The sequence below is a fragment of the Frankliniella occidentalis genome, unplaced genomic scaffold, assembly GCF_000697945.3.
Source record: "Frankliniella occidentalis isolate FOCC.00 unplaced genomic scaffold, Focc_3.1 Scaffold15, whole genome shotgun sequence".
Lineage (NCBI taxonomy): Eukaryota > Metazoa > Arthropoda > Insecta > Thysanoptera > Thripidae > Frankliniella > Frankliniella occidentalis.
In genome coordinates, this window is record NW_026267145.1 from 838,010 (window position 1) to 859,282 (window position 21,273).

General features: G+C 39.3%; 3 protein-coding genes across 4 annotated transcripts in view; 2 read left to right on the plus strand and 1 right to left on the minus strand.

The window, feature by feature from the left end:
- Nucleotides 1–2,199, plus strand: part of LOC113217036 (adenylyl cyclase 78C-like) — an 87,658-nt gene extending 85,459 nt beyond the window's left edge. Inside the window, exon 11 of the mRNA XM_052264010.1 lies at nt 2,155–2,199. Within this exon, the coding sequence (XP_052119970.1) occupies nt 2,155–2,199 (45 nt within the window). The remainder of the gene's footprint in view (nt 1–2,154) is intronic.
- LOC113211451 (zinc finger protein 484) lies at nt 1,678–8,607 on the minus strand. 2 transcript variants are annotated; one of them, XM_026429819.2, is made up of 14 exons: nt 8,390–8,607; nt 7,865–8,059; nt 7,637–7,784; nt 7,093–7,322; nt 6,568–6,914; nt 5,718–6,085; nt 5,085–5,360; nt 4,813–5,005; nt 4,512–4,727; nt 4,125–4,402; nt 3,751–4,045; nt 3,418–3,677; nt 2,967–3,324; nt 1,678–2,870 (listed from the first exon to the last, which is right to left on the minus strand). In XM_026429819.2, the coding sequence occupies exons 2-14, from the start codon at nt 8,049–8,051 to the stop codon at nt 2,658–2,660; spliced, it is 3,369 nt and encodes a 1,122-aa protein (XP_026285604.1). In that variant the 5' UTR covers nt 8,052–8,059; nt 8,390–8,607; the 3' UTR covers nt 1,678–2,657. The 2 variants fall into 2 exon arrangements, with proteins under 2 accessions (XP_026285604.1, XP_026285612.1); XM_026429827.2 differs by having other exon boundaries at nt 8,375–8,607.
- A 275-nt stretch (nt 8,608–8,882) lies between these two features.
- On the plus strand, nt 8,883–21,243 carry LOC113211681 (E3 SUMO-protein ligase RanBP2). The gene is made up of 22 exons (XM_026430137.2): nt 8,883–9,082; nt 9,526–9,751; nt 9,850–10,026; nt 10,119–10,288; nt 10,362–10,812; nt 10,910–11,122; nt 11,223–11,462; nt 11,726–11,991; nt 12,230–12,529; nt 12,628–12,853; nt 12,923–13,134; nt 13,216–16,773; nt 16,920–17,086; nt 17,161–17,368; nt 17,557–17,620; nt 18,423–18,494; nt 18,575–18,625; nt 19,004–19,155; nt 19,246–20,203; nt 20,282–20,550; nt 20,631–20,771; nt 20,853–21,243. The coding sequence occupies exons 1-22, from the start codon at nt 9,011–9,013 to the stop codon at nt 20,895–20,897; spliced, it is 8,238 nt and encodes a 2,745-aa protein (XP_026285922.2). The 5' UTR covers nt 8,883–9,010; the 3' UTR covers nt 20,898–21,243.
- Nucleotides 21,244–21,273: the final 30 nt, after the last annotated feature.

Here is a 21,273-nt window from a genome sequence, read left to right on the forward strand (position 1 = left end):
CCTGACCCGCAGGGCTACCAGCTGCAGACGGCCTCCGCGCCGCAGAGCCCCCTCATGGCGCCCCTGGACGGCACCGCGATGACCGCGCCGCGGCCCCCAGCCGCCACCCCGCCCGCCACGCCCGGCAGCGCCAACACGCCCGTCGCCACGACGCCGGCCGTGCTGGAGGTCGCCGGCGGGAACCCCTGGGCCTCCCGGCCTGCTGCCGCCGCACACTCGCCCGGCGTCGCCCAGGGCTCGCGGCCCGCAGTGCGCCCCGCTGTGGCGGCCGTCGAGGACGCGGCGGCAACGACGACGACGCCCACGTGAACTCTGGCCATTGGCCATCAGAGACAAACATAAGCCAAAGCAGTGCGTGTGGACAGACCGTCGCCGTGGGCGTGGGTGTGCGGGAGTCACTTATTCGGTAGCTGTTTAATGTTCCATCCCTCTCCGGTCCCCCATAAAATTCGCCCTTAGTCTGATGAGGTCATAAAATCTACGTTCGCAAGAGAGTAAGAAGTTTCATATCGACATAGCGATGTTTGAACCAACGATCATTGTTGTGCGTCTTTCTTGCCTATTACTTTTATGAAACATGTCTCTTACCACAAAGATGGGCTAGGATTTCGGTAAAGAGAGGAGTATACATCCCTCAACCCTCGAGCCAGTCCAAGATAAAACCCCTGCTAGATAGGCCAAAGAGCACTGCACTTTGCGTTGCCCCAAGTATGTCGCCCTCCCCTCCTCGCCGTAAATCCCTCTGCATATACCTTTGCATTGGAGAGAACCCGAGACACGCCTGAACCCATTCTTTCTACAAATTTTACAACTTTTCTTGATAAGTACTGATGCACTAATTATGAGCGCACCAATTAGTGTTTTTAAATGATGGAAGCATTTAAGCTAACCGCATTGCTATGTGAATAATGGCCCAACCGCCCCAGCCCGAGTACCTCCCTAGTAGCATGGTGTCTCCATCTCCACGCTTGAAGCGCGGATCCGAGGCATCAGTCGCTATATCCACTTCGGAATTAGTTGCTTTCACCACTTCCACCCGGCGCCTACGCCGGCGTGAGGGGCGAGCGGGGAAAGGGGGGTCATTCATTCAACCGTCGTGAGCGTATGCGCAATGAAACGAACGCTTATGAAACAACACCATAAGGAAATCACAGGTTTTAATTGTTTCTATTTTTTTTAAAAGTACTCACTAAAAACCAAAGAAAACCACCCTGAAATAATAGATAATAATTGCAAAACCGAGTCCATTTTGAATTTTATGTATCACATCTTAAATGTTGTTTTTTTTCTTTTTCATTGTTAACTGTTTTTTATCTCCTTGATAGTTATGAGGGGGGAAGAGGCCCTGTTGCATTCACTAAAATGTTTTGGAAAAGCATGCAGTTTTAATGTCAAGGACTTTTGATCACAAGGGAGGGCAGGAAAATTTGATCAGTGGATTTGTTTCATCAATATTCATGGCAAAACCCTACAGTATTGATAGAATCACCTGCTAATAATCAAGATCAGGAACACATTCATTACTAAAAGACCAATCAGAACTGAAAATATTGAAGTGTGAGTGCCATTAAATATTATTAGGTGTGTGAAATAAGGGCTGTGTTTATGACCAATTGGATCTGTGTTGTGTATTGTGATGAATGTATCTACATAATTAAAAAAAAAAACTCAAAAAAATCTAGATGGCCTAGTGTATTGTGAGCTCACTTATTCAGACACATACATGCATTTGAATACTAGGAACAAAGTACAAGAAAAACAAACATTAGAAAAGGACCAATTCAGGACCACCCGCTATTTTAAGCTAATGGGTCAGGAATATTTTTGTAGTAATGGAAGCAAGGCATTTGAGTTTCACCAGTCTTGATTTTATTTTAAATCTATTAAAAACTGGAGATAAGGCAACAATCAATTTTAATACAACAAAAGACTGGCAATTTCATCCATTTCAATACATTAAGTGATCTAAAAATATTTTTCAAAATATATGAACACAGTACCACACCTAACTACTCATTCCTTACACAAGGAAAGCACAGAGCCAAACATTCAATGAAATAGAACCATCAAGTTAAGACAACTGCTTCGGTACTGTGGAAGAATTGTGGAAAGCAATATTAGATTTTTATTAAGACAATAAAAATTTTATTGCAGTGGAAATACTCTAACAATACTACTAATGTTAACACTTACACATAGAATTTCATCGTAACATAATAAGTCTGATAATTCTAAACACAGCCTATGCCATTCATTTAACTCCAAATCAATAAGAGAAGATTGAATTATAATATTAAACCTTAATTAATTAAGAAGATCTAATTAGTCACTCATCTTTGATTACATAATAATGAAATTGGCACGATTTACAGGTTTCTCATGTTGGGTAGGTAAAATGGAGAAAATCAAGAATGAGTGATCAATGTATCTTCCCACAAGACAAAAGTAGTCTTTAATCTTTAAAATATAATTGAGCCAAACTTTCTCAACTTGGATTATAGATTGACATATTGACTTAACTTATAGCACACCTTTGCAGACAAGATCAGAAATACATTTCAACACTATCCCATGTCATCATGGTACAATCAAGGAGAGAGATTTCTCTATATATTTACGATTTGGACTAGTACAAACTTTTTCTCACAAATGCTGATTTATGATTGAGTAGTTCCGTGGAGGTTGCGGTGTTTCCTCATGTCACTCCTCTGCCTAAAGCATTTCCCACATATGTCACATATATTAGGCTTTTCACCTGTGTGAATGCGTTTGTGAACAACTAGTGTGTGCGACCGTTTGAATGCTTTCCCACAAACATCACAAGGAAATCTTCTTTCTCCAGTGTGAATCATGCGATGTTGATAATATACCTGGATGAGGGAAGAAATGCACAATAAAATTTAGAAATAGAAAAAATTAGCAGGTAAAATTGATAAGCAACTGACTTCTGTAGTGTTTATACATACCTGTCCCGTCCTGAACTGTTGACCACACCATTCACACTTATAGGGTTTCTCACCGGTATGAGTGCGTCGGTGATTGTCGCGATCTGCTTTGATTCGGAACCCACGACCACACAAATCACAAGAATGGGGTTTCTCACCAGTGTGTATGAGAGCATGAGTATACATAGAACTGGTCTGGGAAAATCGACGGCCACACACAGAACATTCGTAAGGCTTGATACCCGTGTGAATCTGCATGTGCTCCAAAAGTCTTTGTTTTTCAGCAAACTTTTTATGACAAACTTGGCACATAAGATTTTTCTCTTGGCGTGCTTGATGGGACCGTAAATGCTTTTGATAAGGTCGTTCGGACATGAATCTACAAATATGAAAACGCGCAGATGTTAACATAAATGTGGCATGTGAAATTCCAAAATACCATAAAAAGCCTATATCTTATTTTGATTCTTACCCTTTTCCACACTCATCACAAAAGTAGAGCTTAGGAATGAGAGAATGTTTGCGGCGCTTTTTCTTTCCCACTTCGGGTTCAGATATATCTTCCTGATTGGTATGAGTCCTGCGATGTTCTCTTGCCTCATACAAAGTGCCCGCAGTAGAACCACAAATACTACACACATAAGGCTGCTCATCGGGGTGCATTTCTCTTCTATGTTTGCCCAAAGAATTTCCGTGAGAGAATACATCACCACAGTACTCACAAATGTGTACCTGTTGAGTAAAAATTGAATAAGATGGAAGTAGTACAATTATTACCATTCTTATTGAAACCTGGATCACTTACTTTGCTGGGGTCTACAGCTTGCCCTTCCTGAACAACCCAATGTCGAGTGCGATGCAGAACAACTTCTGATGATGTGGTAAAAGTTTCCTGACAAATTTTACATTCATAGTGAATAAGAGATGGAGTGCGTTTTTTATTAATCTGTTCACCATGGAATAATGCTAAATGCTTCTTGAGTAAATGTTTTCGACCACAATAAGTACCACAATGTTCACATTGATAAGGCTTCACATTCATATGCACAACCATGTGACTCATCAAAGTATCCTTGTCCATAAACTTCTTGTCACACATCCTAAGGAACAGAACGAAGATTAATACCAATTTCAGCAAGGGAGAACTTTTGTGTCATGAAAATGGAACAAGCAACTTACTTGCACGGGAAAGGTCTATCTCCTGTATGGAAATTCATGTGAGTTTTCAGTCTAGCATTAGAATGGAATCTTTTACCACAAGTTTCACAAACAAATGGCTTTTCTCGTTGATGAACACTCCTTGAGTGATGGTAAAGTGCACTTTCAGTTTCAAACATCTTGCCACATGGTATGCAGAGATTTGCTGGAGCACCATCATGAAACTGCTGATGGAACAGAAGTCTATCTTCTGATGTGTAAGCCTTTTTGCATTGCAGACATCTAAATGCTCGTTTCTCCTAAAATGAAGAACAGACAGTCAAGATTGGATTCAACACACACAAAAAAAATTCCAACTTGTACCATAATTTTCAAAAACACAGAACTGCTTAATTAGGTCAGTTTTACCTTGCTTTTGGCAACAACAGCACATTGATGTTTTTCCATGGTGGTTTCCTTGTTAAAACGACGTCCACAAGTTTCACATTGGAGTCGGTTCAGAGCTCGTCGTCTCCTGTTTAGTTCCTCTTCTCGATGCTCTTTGAAGTGCTCAAGCAGGTCTTCTATACTTTCAAAAGCTAGGTCACACAGAGCACATGGATTGCTATTTACATCAGCATGTACCTAAAAAAGATAATTTTTTGTTAAATTTTTCTGATTATATGAAAATAATACAGCATTTTTATGAAAAAACATGCATTAAAAAGACCTTTGAATGTTCTAATGCAGGTTCAAGGGCAGGGAATGGTTCACCACAGTGTCGACAAATGGTGTCCCGTTCAATTTGAATTACTTCATGCCGTCCATCCTCAAGCTGCATCTGAATTTCCATTTCTTCAGGTATAGAAGCCAAATTTTCTGAGTCACTCATGGGGTAGCTGCATTCTGTACCCAAGTCTGACCTAGAAAATCATACATATTTGTTCAGGCCTTCACCATGATTTGCAATGTTGAAATTGATACTGCATAAGTGCAACATACTTGTCATCATCATCATTCCACAGATCATCTGTGTTGCCAACAAAAGTTGCATAAACTCCAGCTGTTGTATTTAGCTCAGCAATGATACCATCCGCTTCTTGACTTCCTTCACCATCCCCTTCTGCTTCAGTAGTTTCAGAAGAGTCATCATCTTCATCGAAATCCTCTTCCTCTTCCTCCGAGTCTTCAATTTTCATGCCGGGCATGAGTCCTGGTGCATTTCTCAAGTGACGAGCTTTCCTCCTGAATGCACGCACTAACTCTCTCTTTTGGTGCCTAAAGTTTGAAATAAAGAAGATCATTAGATTTTCAAGTACCATATTCAGCTTAGTCTAAGACCCCCTTTTTCACCGAAGATTCGTCTCGGAAGTAGCAGGGGGTCTTGTATGCCCAGGTTAAGCAAAAAGGAAAAGGGGTCCCGAACACTTCAGAAGCCCGAAAACACGTTAAATACACTTTAAACACGTGTCGACGCCTCCCGTTTATTTTATTTTTTTCTGAATTAAAAGCCTTAAAAGTGGAAGGGGTCTTGAGGGTCTTAGACTCAGGTAAATACGGTATGCAGTTATGTTCTAGTCCACATTGATTCAAGGTGTAGAATTAGCTACTAAAGTTAAAAAAACAGTAACTCACATTCCATCAAACTCCACATCTGGTTCAGAATCAACATCCTGAGTCATGCTTCCTTCCACACAAAGGGGACAGCAGTAGTCAGAACCAACAAGTCTCAAAGAAGTAGGAGCTTTCGACGATTTTGATTGTAAATCATTCTCATCTGCCCCATTTTGATCATTTTCATTATGAAGTGGAGTATGTGCATTTGGGACAACACCTGTTGTTTCTTTAGTACCACGCTTCAAGACTTTGAAATTTTTCTTTTTTGTGAGAAGACGAAGTTTTTCCTCTGCCTGAACACACACTTCAGCAAACTCGTGATATTCATCCAATTTTGATTTACAGTCAACACACAGCTGTTTGGGCAATGGATCAGTCCTTTTAACCTGTTGGCAGGAAAAAGTGACAGATTAGACCACAGCATGTACCCAATACATTCACAATAACTCTGTAAGACAATCATGCAGGTAGAAAGGTCAGACCAGTTCCATAGTTACATTCTTGCACAATAGATATAACATTTTTCAATTTCTCAATGTGGGATTGAAAAGCAGAATACAGAACAGTTCACTATTAAAAAGCTAGAGAAGCAACCTGAAGCCCAAGCTACATTTGTCAATCATTCTTTGGGGCTGTGGTCTGATCACAATTTAGTCTCGCATTGCTGCCTTTTCCAACCCCAGGATGCACAGCCACACTGAACGAATTAAATGGCAAGGGACACTTGATATTCCAGCTTCAGTTTACTTCAGCTTTAGCCTCATGACTAAAACAACATTTACTATCGGAGGAACAGTCTTAATATGAACACTGTTGGGCTTCTCCAGCCACCTACATATTTGAGGTGAAGAGAAAGTAAAGAACTTACTGTAACAGGTAAACAAATGTTGATTTTGGCTGCTAGCTCCAAGTCTTTTCCATTTTCACTGAATATATAAACAGGGTCACTAACAGTATTTGCACAAAGCCGACACAAAAGACCAGGGTGTATGGTGTCTGAATCATCGTCCAATTCAAATTCATCCTCAGCATCCATTCCTTCATCATCATCTTCTTCATCATCACTTATGATATCCCCCATGATGTTCTCAGCACTTACAGAACCAGAAACATCCATACTGACTACTGGCATATCAGCTGAGAGTAATGTTATGGGAGAGGAAGTACCCACATCCACAGGTTCCATTTTGACCATTACTGGTGTTGATTCATTTACTGAAAACGAAAGTTGTATAAAAAAAAATGTTTAAATACAAATGATATGTATGCAAAATTTTATTTTGAGCTAAAAACTTAAGTTTATACTTGGGCATTATTTTTTTTTTTCAGTTGAAAATTAAAGTGATAAGGAAAAATACTAGAGACATTGTCAGACTGCTCTGAATATACTTACTTTGGATGGAATCAGAGTGAAGGGCATCTGGAGTTATAAATTCATTGCTCTCCTCAGAGTGCCAAGTAAAGATGCTGGGGATAGCTTTACGCTTTAACACTTTTCGAGATGCATTTGTGAACTGATCCAGTGCAAAATGGTCAGAGCAGATAGCATAGTGATGATTCAGAAATGCAGGGGCTTTGTCAATGAGATCAGTTCTTCTACAGGCCACAACCCAGTGCTGGCATCTGAGACAAGAAGACAAACATCAGCCCCAAATTGAATTGTAATGCACAGTAGTCAGAGAAAGTTAATGTTAAGTTAGAGGGATTAGAAGCTCCCACATTTTGGCTCCTGGCATGACTTTACCATAACATTCCAGACCAAATTTTGAGAACTACTGTGACTTTTAGCAATTAAATGTACCAAAGGACCTCAAAGGCAGAAAAGAACACCCAAAATTTGTGAGCTACCCGAATTCATCACATATTCAAATTTCCCATTTTTCCCCTCTGACTTTCCAGGTTTTCCAGACTTGCAGGAAGCCTAGCTGAGTACATACCGGTTAGCAGTGTGAATTGGAAAACGGAAAAATGACCGATCGGGTGTAGATGACTTTGAATTGCCACAGCCTGGCACAGCGCACTCTAACGGTGGAATATCCCATCTCCCTTGATCAGGTACAGGTTCACGAGTCTTTTTATCAGCAGCTGTAGTGTATTAAATGGAAATTAATTATACAGAACCTGAGATGAACATGCACTTCAATACAATGCTCCCGATAATTTACCTGGGGAAAAATATTCAACAACTAAAGTGTCATCAGTGAGAGGCTTTCCTTGAATCTTCAGTTGGTTGAAGTCAAATGGAATTCCCATTTGAGTTTGGATCCGATTCTTCAGATCCCCTACCGTATCCTGTGCGTGCACTTGAACTGTGATAGATTCCCCAGATACACTCTTCAAAACAACCTTCATGATGACAGCTAAAACAAACAGAATTCAGGACAATTAAAATTTGACCAACGATTAGATAAATATTTAACACTAACACACCAGAAACATAATTTCTGAGATTCAGACAGTTGGGGGAAAACTGAATAACCAAAGAAATCAGCAATGGGCAAAAGAAATGTACCAATTTATAATACAATTCTTTAAGAGGTAAGAATAAAATCACAGTCGGTGGTAAAATAAAATTTACAGACTGATCGAATACTGAGCATTCCCTATGCATATAACATTAACACACTTAACGAAAAGAATGTCGCATATCGGTCAGAGTAACAATCTCAACTCACACAACCAGGGCCTACCTCATCCGGAATCCACAACCACTAAATGATACACCTCCAAGTGGGCTTGCCTGAATCAATTATGATTACTAACAGAGGCAACAGAAAATAAACATGAGTACTAACACCCGCCGACAAAATATTTCAATCTGGAGAGCCTTCTTGAAAAACTACAAAAACCCTCGCTATTCGGCAAGGTGGCGTCTCTTCGCCTTCGCTCACGCAAAACGTAACGGTTGCATGAAGGATGGCGTTGCTTGAAGAAGTGCGTTCAAGTGTACTTTCCTCCCGTGTTCCCCTCTCAGTAATAAAAATACAGACTTTGATTGACTAGTAATTGTTGTACAGTTAATATTGAATCGCATCTCGTAAAATTCAAGATATTTTGGTTTAAAGAGAATTAAAATCTGAAGTTGATTTCAAATTTGTTGGCAAGATTTCGTTTATGTAGGAAAGACCAGTATGACCTTTAACTTTGGGCGGGGAATAGGGATGTTGTTTTCTTAATTTCTTCTTCGAATTTCATCTTTGCGGTGTTCGGTGTTCTCACGTGAAAGTTGTCTGATTTTCAAGTTCATGAAAATTTCTGATATGTTTTTTTGTGCAGTGAGGTGTTGATGTTATCTTAAAAATCCTCTTACTATGCTGAGATCCAAGAAAGACGTCGATAAACATGTCCAGGAGGTGTTTCGCAACATCAATGCCGAAAAGGAGGTAAGGATTCGACCATTCGAGACTCTCCATTTTGCAGGTTGGAGGCCGAAGCCGGGCGTCAATCGCATTTTTACCGATTCCAATTGATTAGACTTCAGTATTCCGTATTTACTATGCTAGCAACTCCCCTAACAAGGTTCAACATATTCTTTACGCCTGGTTACTCTTTATTATCTCCAAAACTAACACTTGCCAGTCGCCCATTGATGTTTCCCAAACACATTTACGTTCAAACCCTTGTTGATTACCTGACCAGAACAAACTCAGCTATTTTCATGAGTGCTCTGAATCAGTCTCAAATTTCACTATAACACTTGAATCATGAAATTGTTCATTTTTTTTGTCTCTAAAACATTGTTTACAGGTTGTTATACAGTTGCAAGACTTGCATCAAGTCAGTTTTCCTTGTCTACCATTTTTCGATAATTTAATTTTTCTTTCAGAGAAACTTACGATGCTACAATGTTGCCAAACTCTATCTCAAGGTCGGTGACTATCAATCAACTAAAAAGTATGTTGAATTGTACTTGAAGGATCGTCCAAATGTGGCAGGTGCTCACAAACTTCTTGGTCAGGCTTTTGAGGGGCTGAAAGATACGACTAAGGCACTAGAGGAGTATAAGTGTTCTTTGAGTCTGGAGAGTAGGCAGCCAGATCTGGTCTTGAAAGGTCTGTTATTTTTGTTTGTTTTTCTTTTTATGCTTTTATTTCTATACTTTTAACTGTTATCTTCTCTATGTATTGCCTTAACCTTTTTCTCTTTGCAGTGTGTGACCTTCTTGTAGAATCTAAAAGTAGACTTAACTCAGGTGAAGTAAAGTATTGGATTGAACGAGCTCAAGAGATATCTGATAATCATGAAACAGTTTTCCGTTTGAATGAGTATATGATAAAAATGGGAGATGGCTCAGGAGATCAAGCACAATTGGCTCAGCTTATTGAGAGTACGATGTCCGACATCAGATCTGACTTCTTTTTCTTTCCTATCTCAATGTAATAGCATTTTAATTGTTGTTTTTGTCCTTGATGTTTTTAGAGGAAATTGAGGCCCGCCCACAAGATCCTCTCCCCAGAACAAGGCTTTTAAATTTCTACTTGGACTCAAAGCGGGTGTCAGATGCATATAAATATGCCGTTGATTTAGAAACTCGATGCTTATTCAGAGATAACATTCAGTGGTACTCATGTGTTGTGGAAGTTTTTAAGGTATTTATAGTTTTAAAAGTCTTTGAACCATCTTTTAATTGAATAAATTACAAATGGTTTTTCCACCTCTTAGGCTTATCAACGGGATGTAAAGAATATTGATGGAGAGTTTTACATCTACTTGCTCTGTGTGCTGGAACGCCATACTGCTTTATGCTCCCAAGAACAGTCGTCAGAACACTTTGCCCCTTTCAGCAGTGCTCTCCATGCTCTTGACCAAGCTTGTTATGAAGCCTCGAAGTATAGCAAAAAAGGTGGAGAGCAGCGATTAATAGAATGTTTGAAACATGTCAGCGGTCAGTTATGTTTCCATCTGGGCACAGCCCTTTTGCGTATTGCGAAACAAAAAAGAACTGGTTGGAAAGAATGGACACCTTTTGCATGGGCGCTCATGGCTCTTGCCTACACTAGTCCTGAGAGTGATGACTTTGCCTCTAATAATCCTTCTCAAAGTGGCAGAGAAAGGCAGAAAAAGCTAATGAAATTTTGGAAGGAGGGTTGTGCTTTCCGTTGCACCCAAGCTGGTAAGTTTACACGTTCTATGAATATTGTGTAATCTTGTGTACTTTGTTTCATTCTCTAGTATTTTTTAAATTCTAATATATTTGATGACAAACTTAGGACACATTTTGCTGAGTATGCCTAATGAGAAGAAGAGATTTAATCAACTGAATGGAGGGAGTTGGCGAGAGAAGATTTACAAACTGATGTTTGCAGTTCACATCCAAGGAAAGCCAGATGTTGTAAAGTCTTCTTATTTTTTGACTGATGATTGTTTTGGTGATGTTCAGGAGCCATCACCATCTGTAAGGGATATATCCCAACATGACATTTGTAAGTACTTGAACAATTTTCATTCAAAACAAGTGAATTTGTATGATTGCTTTTATCTGATTGCTTATGCCCTATGTATTTCTGATATTTTATCTTGTAGTGGCTCAACATCAAAGGCCAGATTCCCTTCATTTCATGGTTTGGTTGGGCTTAAGGTATCTTGAGCCGACCAATAAACGCAATCCAAGTTTTGGCACATCATGTGTCTTTCCATACAGACTGTCAACTAACTTTGGTTGTCATGTTTTTGAAGAGCTTAAACTGTCGACAAGTGGCTTGGAATACGGGGGTGTGGAGACACTTAGTAGATTGGATATTGATACATTTTTGTTTGCATCAGGTCAGTCCTGTGACACCTCTTCTAAATCACCTTGTTTGACTGACAGAGGTAAACCATTGGTTGTCAATACCTAATGGTGCTTTCTGTCGGCCGCTTGTTGGTGTAAAGAAGAGGGACACTATCAAACTGTTTCCTCCTTTGATCAATGCGCGCCGCTTACAGTCCATTGCAATCAGTCAAATAAGGCGATTTGGTAGTGCTTGAAATCTCACCTATACCTTTTTTAAAATTAATATTGCAATATACTAATGCATTTTGCACAGTTTTCTGTGCTGCGGCACCTGATCGACAGTTCACGCCAGAAGAGACACCCTTGGTGTTACCAGTTGATCTCACAGAGTCTTTGTGCACTGAAGCTCAAAGTAAGTGGTGGTCATCTGCGTACCGTCTTCACTCGAATAAATCTCGTAATGATATTGGAGAGGTACGCATGATTGTCTCAAGAGGCCTTGAAGTTGTTCGCCTAATTGGTAATCATGGAATGGATGTTAGACTGGTGGTTCTTCTGGCAAAATTCTTCACTGAAAAGGTGAGAACTAACCCTTATGATTTGTCTAGAAATTCAGGATATCTTATTCATGTCATGTGACAATTTTGTTGGCTTTATTTGTGGACAAGTGTTTGGACAAACAAAACTTGGAACATAATAATTCTCTTTTCCTGTAATTGTCTCTTTATTTTTAAAACTTTGAAATTTGTGTGGAAGTCCAGAAAAATGCTTGTCCTACTGACTGTAGTCAATCAAAACTTTCTTGTTATTTTCTCAGGCCTCTGATATGTCGACCCCAAAAGACAACTTGCCTGATATTTATAAGAGGGCTCAAATGTTTTGGCAGTGTGCAATCACATTATTAGAGCGTATAGAGAAAAAACATCCAATTCGGATGCCTGTAAATGCCTTGTTTAGTTATGGGGGAAAAGAGCTATCAAGTTCTGATGTCAGACAGCTGCTTGAAGAAGGTCGCTTTTTCATGGCATGCCGTCTCATGAAGGAAGAAAAGTATGACAAAGCCATTGAAGCTTTGCAGGATCTGAAAAGCCCTTATGCATCTTACTATGAAGGATTGGTGAGATAATTGACTTCTTTTGTTATTGTATGATTGTTTATTGTTTTAATTTTAGTAGTTGCAATTATCTATCTATATATTATTTACTATTTTTCCAGATCTACAAGAAGCTTGCTGATGCTGAGCAGGAACTGCTCAGTGGGGATACAATGAATCCAGATATTAAATCATATTATGTTATCTTACTTCAAAAAAGTCGTACTGCATTTTACCTTACGCTAGATCGTTTACGCTCTCCTCAAAATTCTGGTGTCACTCTTTTGGATGGTGAGTTAGAGAGGCACCTTGAAGAAGTTGAAAGTTCTCTCAACCCATTGCTTCCTGGTAAGTAAATGAATATTCTTCTGTCTTCTCTCTTGCTCCTTTCTTTTTCTCAATCAAATTCTATTTCAGGCTTTAATGGAACTGCCCATGTTGGTGTTGATGAAAGTTTCTCAACCAAAAGGCTGGATGAATCATTTCAATCTGCTCCCCATTTTGCCTCTTTTCATCACACCTTACTTTCTAATACTGGTCTGCATGGACATCCTGATGTAACAAGCACTCCTTTCAAAGGGAAACCAAACATTGATTCAGATGCTACATATGACTCGTCTAGAAGAGAAGTAAGATACTGTACTAAACATTAATTTTTGCACCAGCTAATATCTTAATTTAAATTAAAACTGCTTATCTTTTGTTGTTAGGAAGCTCGTCCTAGTCCGGAGAGGCAAGAGGCTCAAATGAGGCGAATGGCTCTCACATTAGAGAAAGTGTTGGAGCAAAATAGACAGATCATGGAACAAAGTCAACTCACACTTGATGCATTGAGTAAAACAAGAGGGGCAATGGATGACCTCCAAAAGCAAATGCGTGATATGCGACTTGAAGTTACAACTCTCAAGCAGAGTGACAATCGCGCTCAGGCTGGGACCACTGCGTTTGCGCCTGTTCCTTCAGCAGAAGAATATGATTACTATGCTAGAGCTCGCCCTTATAGAGTTTTTCAGGAAGCTGAGAACTTGTGTCCAGCTTACAGCTATGACAATCGTCAAGCTACTGCATCTGGTGTTCCAATGTCCTCCATGCTACCTAAACCATTTCAAACATTGTTTCCTGATAACCAAGTACCTATGGCAAGGAATATTGATCCTAATCTTTTACCAATTTACTATCCTCAAGCTACTCTAGCGCAAAATTTATATGAAAGGCAAGGAGCAGGTGGAGTTGCTATTTCTAATACATTGCCTGGAATGTTATCAGGTAATGCAGTGCATGCTAACACTCTTGCTACACCCATGTCGAGTAATATGCAGAGTTCAGTTCAAGTCCCTGTTGATGGTGCAACAATTGCTATGGATTCCTATAGAAAATCATTATTGGGGACACCTATTTTATCTCACTCAAGTTTGACAACTCCTGCAGTAGACCTGTCTTCATCTGCTGTGCAATCTCTCAACCAATCTCAACATCTACCAACTGCTGATTCAACATCTCAGCGTTTGTCTCAGCATTTTAATCCATCATTGCAGAACCTTCAAAGCAAAAGTTTGATTCCGCAAGCTACAGAACCAGTTCCTCACAACTTTCAAATTTCTATGCCACCACAGGCTACAATTCCTACTACTGAGTCTCTTGAGAAGTCTCTTTCTCCTCTGAAGCCAATATCAACAGAAGGCATACTGCCGAATGTTCCAATGCCAACTTATTCTGCAGTGGCTTCACGGCAAACAGAAGTGAAACAAAGCCGTCTATCAGCAGGATCCACCAGTGGGAATGACACCTTCACAGAAGATGCTGACTACAACCCATGTGCAGACTTCAAGCCAATAATACCGTTACCAGAAGAAATAACTGTAACAACTGGTGAAGAAGATGAAACCCCTCTCTTTAGTCGAAGAGCTAAGTTGTTTAGATTTGTTGGTGGTGAGTGGAAAGAGAGGGGAGTAGGTGATATTAAGATCCTTAAACACAACGTAAATGGCAAGTTGAGGATTCTTATGAGGCGAGAACAAGTTCACAAAATCTGTGCAAACCACTTCATATTGCCTGAAATGGAGCTAGCCCCTCAAACTGGCAGTGACCGTGCTTGGTCATGGGGAGCAAATGACTTTTCCGATGGAGAAGCTCGTATTGAGAAGCTGTGTGTCCGCTTTAAGACTGTGGAAGATGCCCAACAATTCAAAGAAGCCTTTGATGAGGCCCGTAAGCTAGCTAAGAGTGCAACTCCTTCAAAGGGGACCACACTTGGGGCTCCAGCTACTTCAACGACACCTGTTGGAAGTAGCAAGTCAAACCTTCAAGCCTCGCCTGTCACAGGTAAGGTGGAATTAGGAGGATTTTCCTTTATTTCACCTCCTGTTCTCAAACCTGTTGAGGGACAAGGAAAGACAGCGCCTGGCAAAGAAAAGGAAACTGCTAACACTCAACCAAAACCTAGCCCATTTGCTGGATTTTCATTCACTGCCTCCTCGCCTGTCAATAGTTTTGGAAGTCTAGCCCAATCAGCTTCAAGTGCTACTAGCCAACCTAATACATTGGCTGCAACTGCGACTGACAGAGTTGCTTCTACTCCAGCTCTGTCATCACTAAGCACCAAGGAATCCAAAAGTTCAGTTCCTTTCTCCACCTCTATTTCCACTCCATTATTTAGCAACAGTAGCAGTCTACTTGACTTTGCTTCAATTGCATCTCAAAACAAAAATTCTGATGTTGCCCAGAAGGATGCTAACTTTAAAGGTTTTGCAGGAGCAGGTTCTAAAGTTTTTGGTGCTGTTTCATCTACCAGTGATGCAGGCAATAAAAGTACCACAGATCCTGAAACTGCAGATGCGGAGACGTTTGAACCAACTGCTGAGTTTAAGCCAGTAATACCTTTGCCTAGTTTAATTGAAGTACGAACAGGTGAAGAAGATGAAGATGTGCTGTTTGAAGAACGAGCTAAACTCCTAAGATTTGATTCTACTGGAACCCAATGGAAAGAACGTGGTATTGGAAAGATGAAAGTTCTTAAAAACAAAACTACAGGCAAAGTGCGACTGCTCATGCGTCGTGAACAGGTGCACAAAGTGTGCTGCAATCACTTTATTACCAAAGACCTTCAATTTACACCTCTTATCACAAGTGACAAGGCGATTACTTGGTCAGCCCAGGATTACGCCGAGGGAGAGGTTCGTGTTGAGGTGTTTGCATTGAGATTTAAGACTCCAGAGTTGATGCTTGTTTTCAAAGATGTTGTGGAAAGAGTCCAGAAAGAAGTTTGCAACTCTCCGCAAGGTAATCCTACAACTGGTTCAAAAGAAGTAGTTTCTAAAAATGATTCAAAGCCATTATCAGAAGTTTTCAAACCTAAAAAGGGCTCTTGGGAATGTTCTGCCTGTTATACTCGAAATGATGCTGAAAAGACTTGCTGCGGATGCTGCTCTCAACCTAAGCCAGGATGTGAGGTTAAATCTTCCACTGGATTTATGTTTGGTAATTTATCTAATGCAACTCAAGACAAACAGCCATCTCTCTCAGAGATATTTAAACCTAAAGAAGGCTCTTGGGTATGTCAAGCATGTTATACAAGATGTGATCCAGACAAAATGGCTTGCCTTGCCTGTGAAGCTCCAAAACCAGGACATGGAAATGATAGCAAACCTGGCAAGACTGGTTTTACCTTTGCAACAAGCGAAGCGTCTTCTACAACCAAAGACAAACAGCCGTCTCTTTCAGAGTTATTCAAACCCAAGGAAGGCTCTTGGGTATGTCAAGCATGTTACACAAGATGTGATCCTGACAAAGTAGCATGCCTAGCATGTGAAACTCCAAAGCCAGGACATGAAAGTGATAGCAAGCCTGCAAAGAGCTTTAGCTTTGGAAAAACTGAAGCTTCTTCTACATCGTACTCATTTGGAATTCCTAGTTCTGCTGCCCCAAAAGAATCAAAAACATTTTCATTTGGGCAAGCAGCACAAGGAGAATCAAAACCAACCTTTACATTTGGCTTACCACCTTCATCTGTATCAACTACAATTCCTCCAACAGCCAAAGGGTTTAGCTTTGGTTCTACAATCACAACTACAGCTCCAACATCTACAGGTTATGTATTTGGAGCATCAACTGTTGCCCCTAGCCAACCCACTCAGCCATCATTCGGCTCACCTCACAAATTTGAGTTCCAAATGAAAGCTCAGTCTCCAGGAAAGTCACCTGGAGCACCATCTGGTGAAGAGGAATCCGAAGAGGAAGACACTGATAATGTTGATGTTGGAGATTTTAAGGTAAGTTTTTCACTTTCTGTAAATGACCATACACACATTTGAAGTTGTTATATTTTAATTTATTTTTTGTTCTGTGTAATTTTGTGTATTCTTCCCTATTTTTTCAATGTTTTTAATTTTGATTTTAACTTTTATATATGCAACAGCCTGTAATACCACTTCCTGACAAAGTCCCTGTGTTGACTGGGGAGGAAGATGAGAATGTTCTATACTGTCATCGAGCAAAGTTATTTAGATTTGTAAATGGTGAATGGAAAGAGCGTGGGTTAGGTGACATCAAAGTTTTATGTCACAATGTTACTAACAAACCAAGGTAAAACAACTAATTTTCTTCAGAAGGAGCATTGCGCTTTTCTGATATTTAACACATAGCTATTTTAATTATAGGTTGTTGATGCGGCGTGAACAAATTTTTAAAATATGCCTGAATCACTACATACTCCCGGATCTCGATATGAAAGAGAAAGATGAAAAAACCTGGATTTGGTTTGCCAACGACTTCAGTGATGGTCAGCTAGCTGAGGAGAGGTTTGCATGTCGATTTAAAACATCCGAAATAGCAGCAGATTTCAAATCAGCTGTGGATCAAGCAAAGGTAATTTTCATATGTTTGTTGTAAGATGCTCAGAGGTGGACCATTCCTGGTCAGGAGAGGCCAGTGTCCTTCCTCGCCTTAGTTGCATTGGACAAAGATATAGTTGAGGTCAACATGCATCACTCATGAGTAGTTTTGACACAATGTTTTCTTAACCTTGTGTGCAATCATTGGTGTTCTGTTCACAGGCTTTGGTTGTCCTTCCATCAGCTACGAAGGAAGATGCTTCATCCAATTCAACTGTTACTAATGGTACCTATATTTTAACCAAGAACTGTTTACCACTAATTTTGAACTTGCCCCTTTTGGGGCACAATTTCTTTCTTGCCAATGATACCTTCTCTGATGAAAAATATTACTCCCCTACAAGTAAAATTTCCTCTTGCTGGAGAGAGAACAGTTCCAAGTGTTCAATTAGTGATATGTTCATTGCTCAAAATAACATTAACATATCAACAGCTCACTCCCATGAAACAACACTATTTATTCTCTATCCATTTTGTAATTGCATAGCATTACATTGCTTATGTATTGAATTAAACAAATCTCTCTTAATATCTCATGCTGCTCGCTGCATGTTTCGCCCTTTTAATTTTTGGTCTTTAATGTCAAATTTCCGAGCAAACATTTTAAATTTTGGGCCAAGGTCCCAGCAAAATATTCTTTGCTGGCTATGTTTGTCTCACTCAAGCAAGCTATTCCTCACTAACACCTGACCAGCTGTTATTGAATAATCTCCACACATGCCGAGCCCTATTGAAATTAACTTTATTTGATCTAGTATCGTGGTAGCTTTTTTTATTTGTTACAATCTTTAGAAACATGGAATTAAAATAATAATAATTTTATTTTTTTGTACCGTTTATTTACTATTTTTTCTTGTTGGCATTTTGTCAAGCGGTGTTGATATTAATACAAAAGTGGCACTATTATAAATAATTTTTATAAAATTCATTCTTGGGCCGAAACAGTTTAAGAGAACATAACTCCTGGAACCACATTGAAATGCACATTTGGTATTGATTCCTCTCTCACACAAATTGAATTTTTTCAGGTTCCTCAAATAAGGAAATTACACCATCAATGAAAAACTTCTCCTTTAAACTTCCAAGTTCTGATAAGCCTGGTAAGCCATTAAGACCTATATTTTAACAATTACTTAAATACTTTAATATTTTATTTATCCTGCATGTATTCAATTTTTAGTTGTCGTACGGTCTCTTTTTGGATCAAATGACACATCATCCCACTATTCAGGTAAGATCACTTTTAAATGTTCTTGTAAACTATTCTTTCCTCAAACGTTATGGTAAAATTCTCCCCTCATTGGAAACAAGATAGTTCCCTGTATACAGTTAAATTGCTCTATTTGGTTATTTATGGCTGACAGGGTTGTCACAAATTATTCCCTGGCTTTTCCCTGATTTTTCCCTAAAACTGCAGATGAACTGTTACTACCCCCTGTCTCTGTGATTCCCTGATATCTCCCTGACTTGTGGTAATCCAGTTTTAACTGAAACTAAAAGACATCTTCAGTCAGGAAGTTAATTGATTTTATGAATTACATTGCTCCTGTTTTTGGCCTTATTTTAACTGTTACTTCTCAGTGATTAATTAACATTTTTTAACTTACAGATGAAGTTGAAGTTGTTTATGAGGCCAAAGTCACTCCTGAGGAAAAGTCAGCTGCTTTAAGACTCCAGCTACCTGAAAATTTCTATCTTTATAAACAGGCTCCACCATGCTCAGGTTGTCCAGGGTGTGAAAAGGATTCCGATTCAGACCAGGTTTATCTTTTTTTTCTTTTTAAATATCTCAGTTCACTTATAGTTTGAAGGTATCTTACCCTAATATTTTACTTTTTTTTTTTAAATTAGGGGGACAGTCAGTCTTTAGCTAGCTTAACGCCAGCAAGTTCTGTTATCTCATCTTCAACTACAACATTCAATGCATCAGCAGCAGTTGGTGGAAGTGGAACATCATTGTTTACTTCAGCTTCATTTACCCAACCTTCTTTCACTGGTATATTTGGTGGAACTGCCCAGAATACACCTGGATTTGGAATATTTGGTGGTAGTTCTCTAAACTCAAATCCGGGAAGCACAGCAGTCAATTCTCCCAGCACTGCTTTTCCTTTGTTTGGAGCCAAGTTGTCTACTCCTTCATTAAAAGAAGAAGTCCCTTTCCTTCCAGTGAGTAACAGTCCATCCTTTGCTAGTTTAGCTGCTACCAACAACAGCCCAGCTGTCTTTCAACCAAAAAAGCCAATTGAAGCTTTCTCCTTTGCGGGAGCTGGGTCAAAAGTATTTGGCACATCTAGTTCTGGCACACCACCAAGAAAGAGCACTAATGATGAAGAAGGTGACTCAGGTGGTGAACATGATACAAGTGAGACTACTGAAGTTGAAACTCACGATCCTCACTTTGAGCCAATCATAGCCTTGCCAGATATGGTTGAAGTAAGGACTGGAGAAGAAGATGAGGAAAAACTTTTCTGTCAAAGAGCAAAATTATTCAGATATGATTCTAATACTAAGGAATGGAAAGAACGAGGTGTTGGTGAAATGAAAATTTTGAAACATCCTATAAATGGAACTTTTAGACTATTGTTACGGAGAGAACAAGTTCACAAGGTGGTACTCAATCAACGTCTTGATGAAAACATTGAGTTGAAGCCTTTGAAGACATCTGATAAAGCATGGTGTTGGGGTGGTTTAAATCATGCAGAAGACTCATCAGGTGCCTTGGAAGAATTGGCAATTAGATTCAAAAACTCAGAATTGGCAGAAGAGTTCCGCTCTAAAGTGGAGGAATGCCAGAAGTTACTTGTTTCAAGTATGTATAATTTTCTTTTAAGTTTTATACTTATATGACTTGTTCTAGATCTGTCTCATTTAGGGATTCTTCTTCCAGATAGCGTACATAAAGATGTAACTGTGCCAGATGATGTGAATGCTGAAGAGGGGGAAGATGATGATGATTATGAAGACGAAGATGAGAGTGAAATCCTGTTTGAACAAACTGTTACTCTAAAAGCTGAAGATTGCAATACCCAGTCAACTGTTGAAGGAACAGGTAGCATCAGAGTTATTTTATCTAACAACCTTTACTATGTAGAGATGATGGATGATTCAGGAATGGTTCTTTGCAAAGCTCCGATTCAAGGGGACTCGGAGGTTCAGGTCAGTTTGTTTTAAATACCATATTTAGTGCCTTAACTTTGTCAACTTACACTGTATTTTGTATCAATTCTGATTAACAGAGAGTAGAAAATGTTTGCACTTGGAGAAGTGCCGACCTTATAGACGATGAGCAGGGTATTGAAAAGAAATTTGTATCAACTTTTGAATCTGAGCAAGAGGCTGATGCTTTCCAGGATCTGTACTCCAGAATTACTCTAGAGGTTTGTCATTGTTAAATTAGTAGCTCTTTATATATTATATCAATCATTATTCATTAATATAATATATTTTTAACATTTCAGATTGTTGAGAGCACCTATGATTATGTGGATGAACAGAAAGATTGAAGAATCCAGACTAAGGGTGCAAAGACAAAAACATTTGTGTCTGTGATTGTGTCTATTGGTTTCTCAAGAAAGGCACAAAGTATGATTTTAATGAGTTTAGATTCTTAAGTTTCAATAAATTTAGCCAATTTAATTCTATTGCCTGTACTATAGTATGTACTTTTATTATTTTTATTCCCTTCAGTACTCTACATGGCAGGTTGTAGTAAAGCTGTCTCAATTTCAATTGCCCTGTAATGTAGTATATAGTATTTTGCAATTCACTCTATTCTCCATTGTGTTTTGGGAATGAAATTTTGAACATGAATTGTTTCAGCAGAATGTTAATAAAATACTGGTAACTTTTCATCTTGAGTTTGCACCATATTGAATCTAT

Excerpts from the sequence above, each read along its gene's own strand:
- LOC113211681 (XM_026430137.2), top strand. The coding sequence starts at position 9,011 with ATGCTGAGATCCAAGAAAGACGTCGATAAACATGTCCAGGAGGTGTTT. Across the intron at positions 10,813-10,909 it reads TTTCCGTTGCACCCAAGCTG|GACACATTTTGCTGAGTATG; the intron begins GTAAGTTTACAC and ends TGACAAACTTAG. Across the intron at positions 11,463-11,725 it reads TACATTTTTGTTTGCATCAG|TTTTCTGTGCTGCGGCACCT; the intron begins GTCAGTCCTGTG and ends CATTTTGCACAG.
- LOC113211451 (XM_026429819.2), bottom strand. The coding sequence starts at position 8,051 with ATGAAGGTTGTTTTGAAGAGTGTATCTGGGGAATCTATCACAGTTCAA. Across the intron at positions 6,086-6,567 it reads ACATTTGTTTACCTGTTACA|GTTAAAAGGACTGATCCATT; the intron begins GTAAGTTCTTTA and ends TCCTGCCAACAG. Across the intron at positions 2,871-2,966 it reads AACAGTTCAGGACGGGACAG|GTATATTATCAACATCGCAT; the intron begins GTATGTATAAAC and ends TCCCTCATCCAG.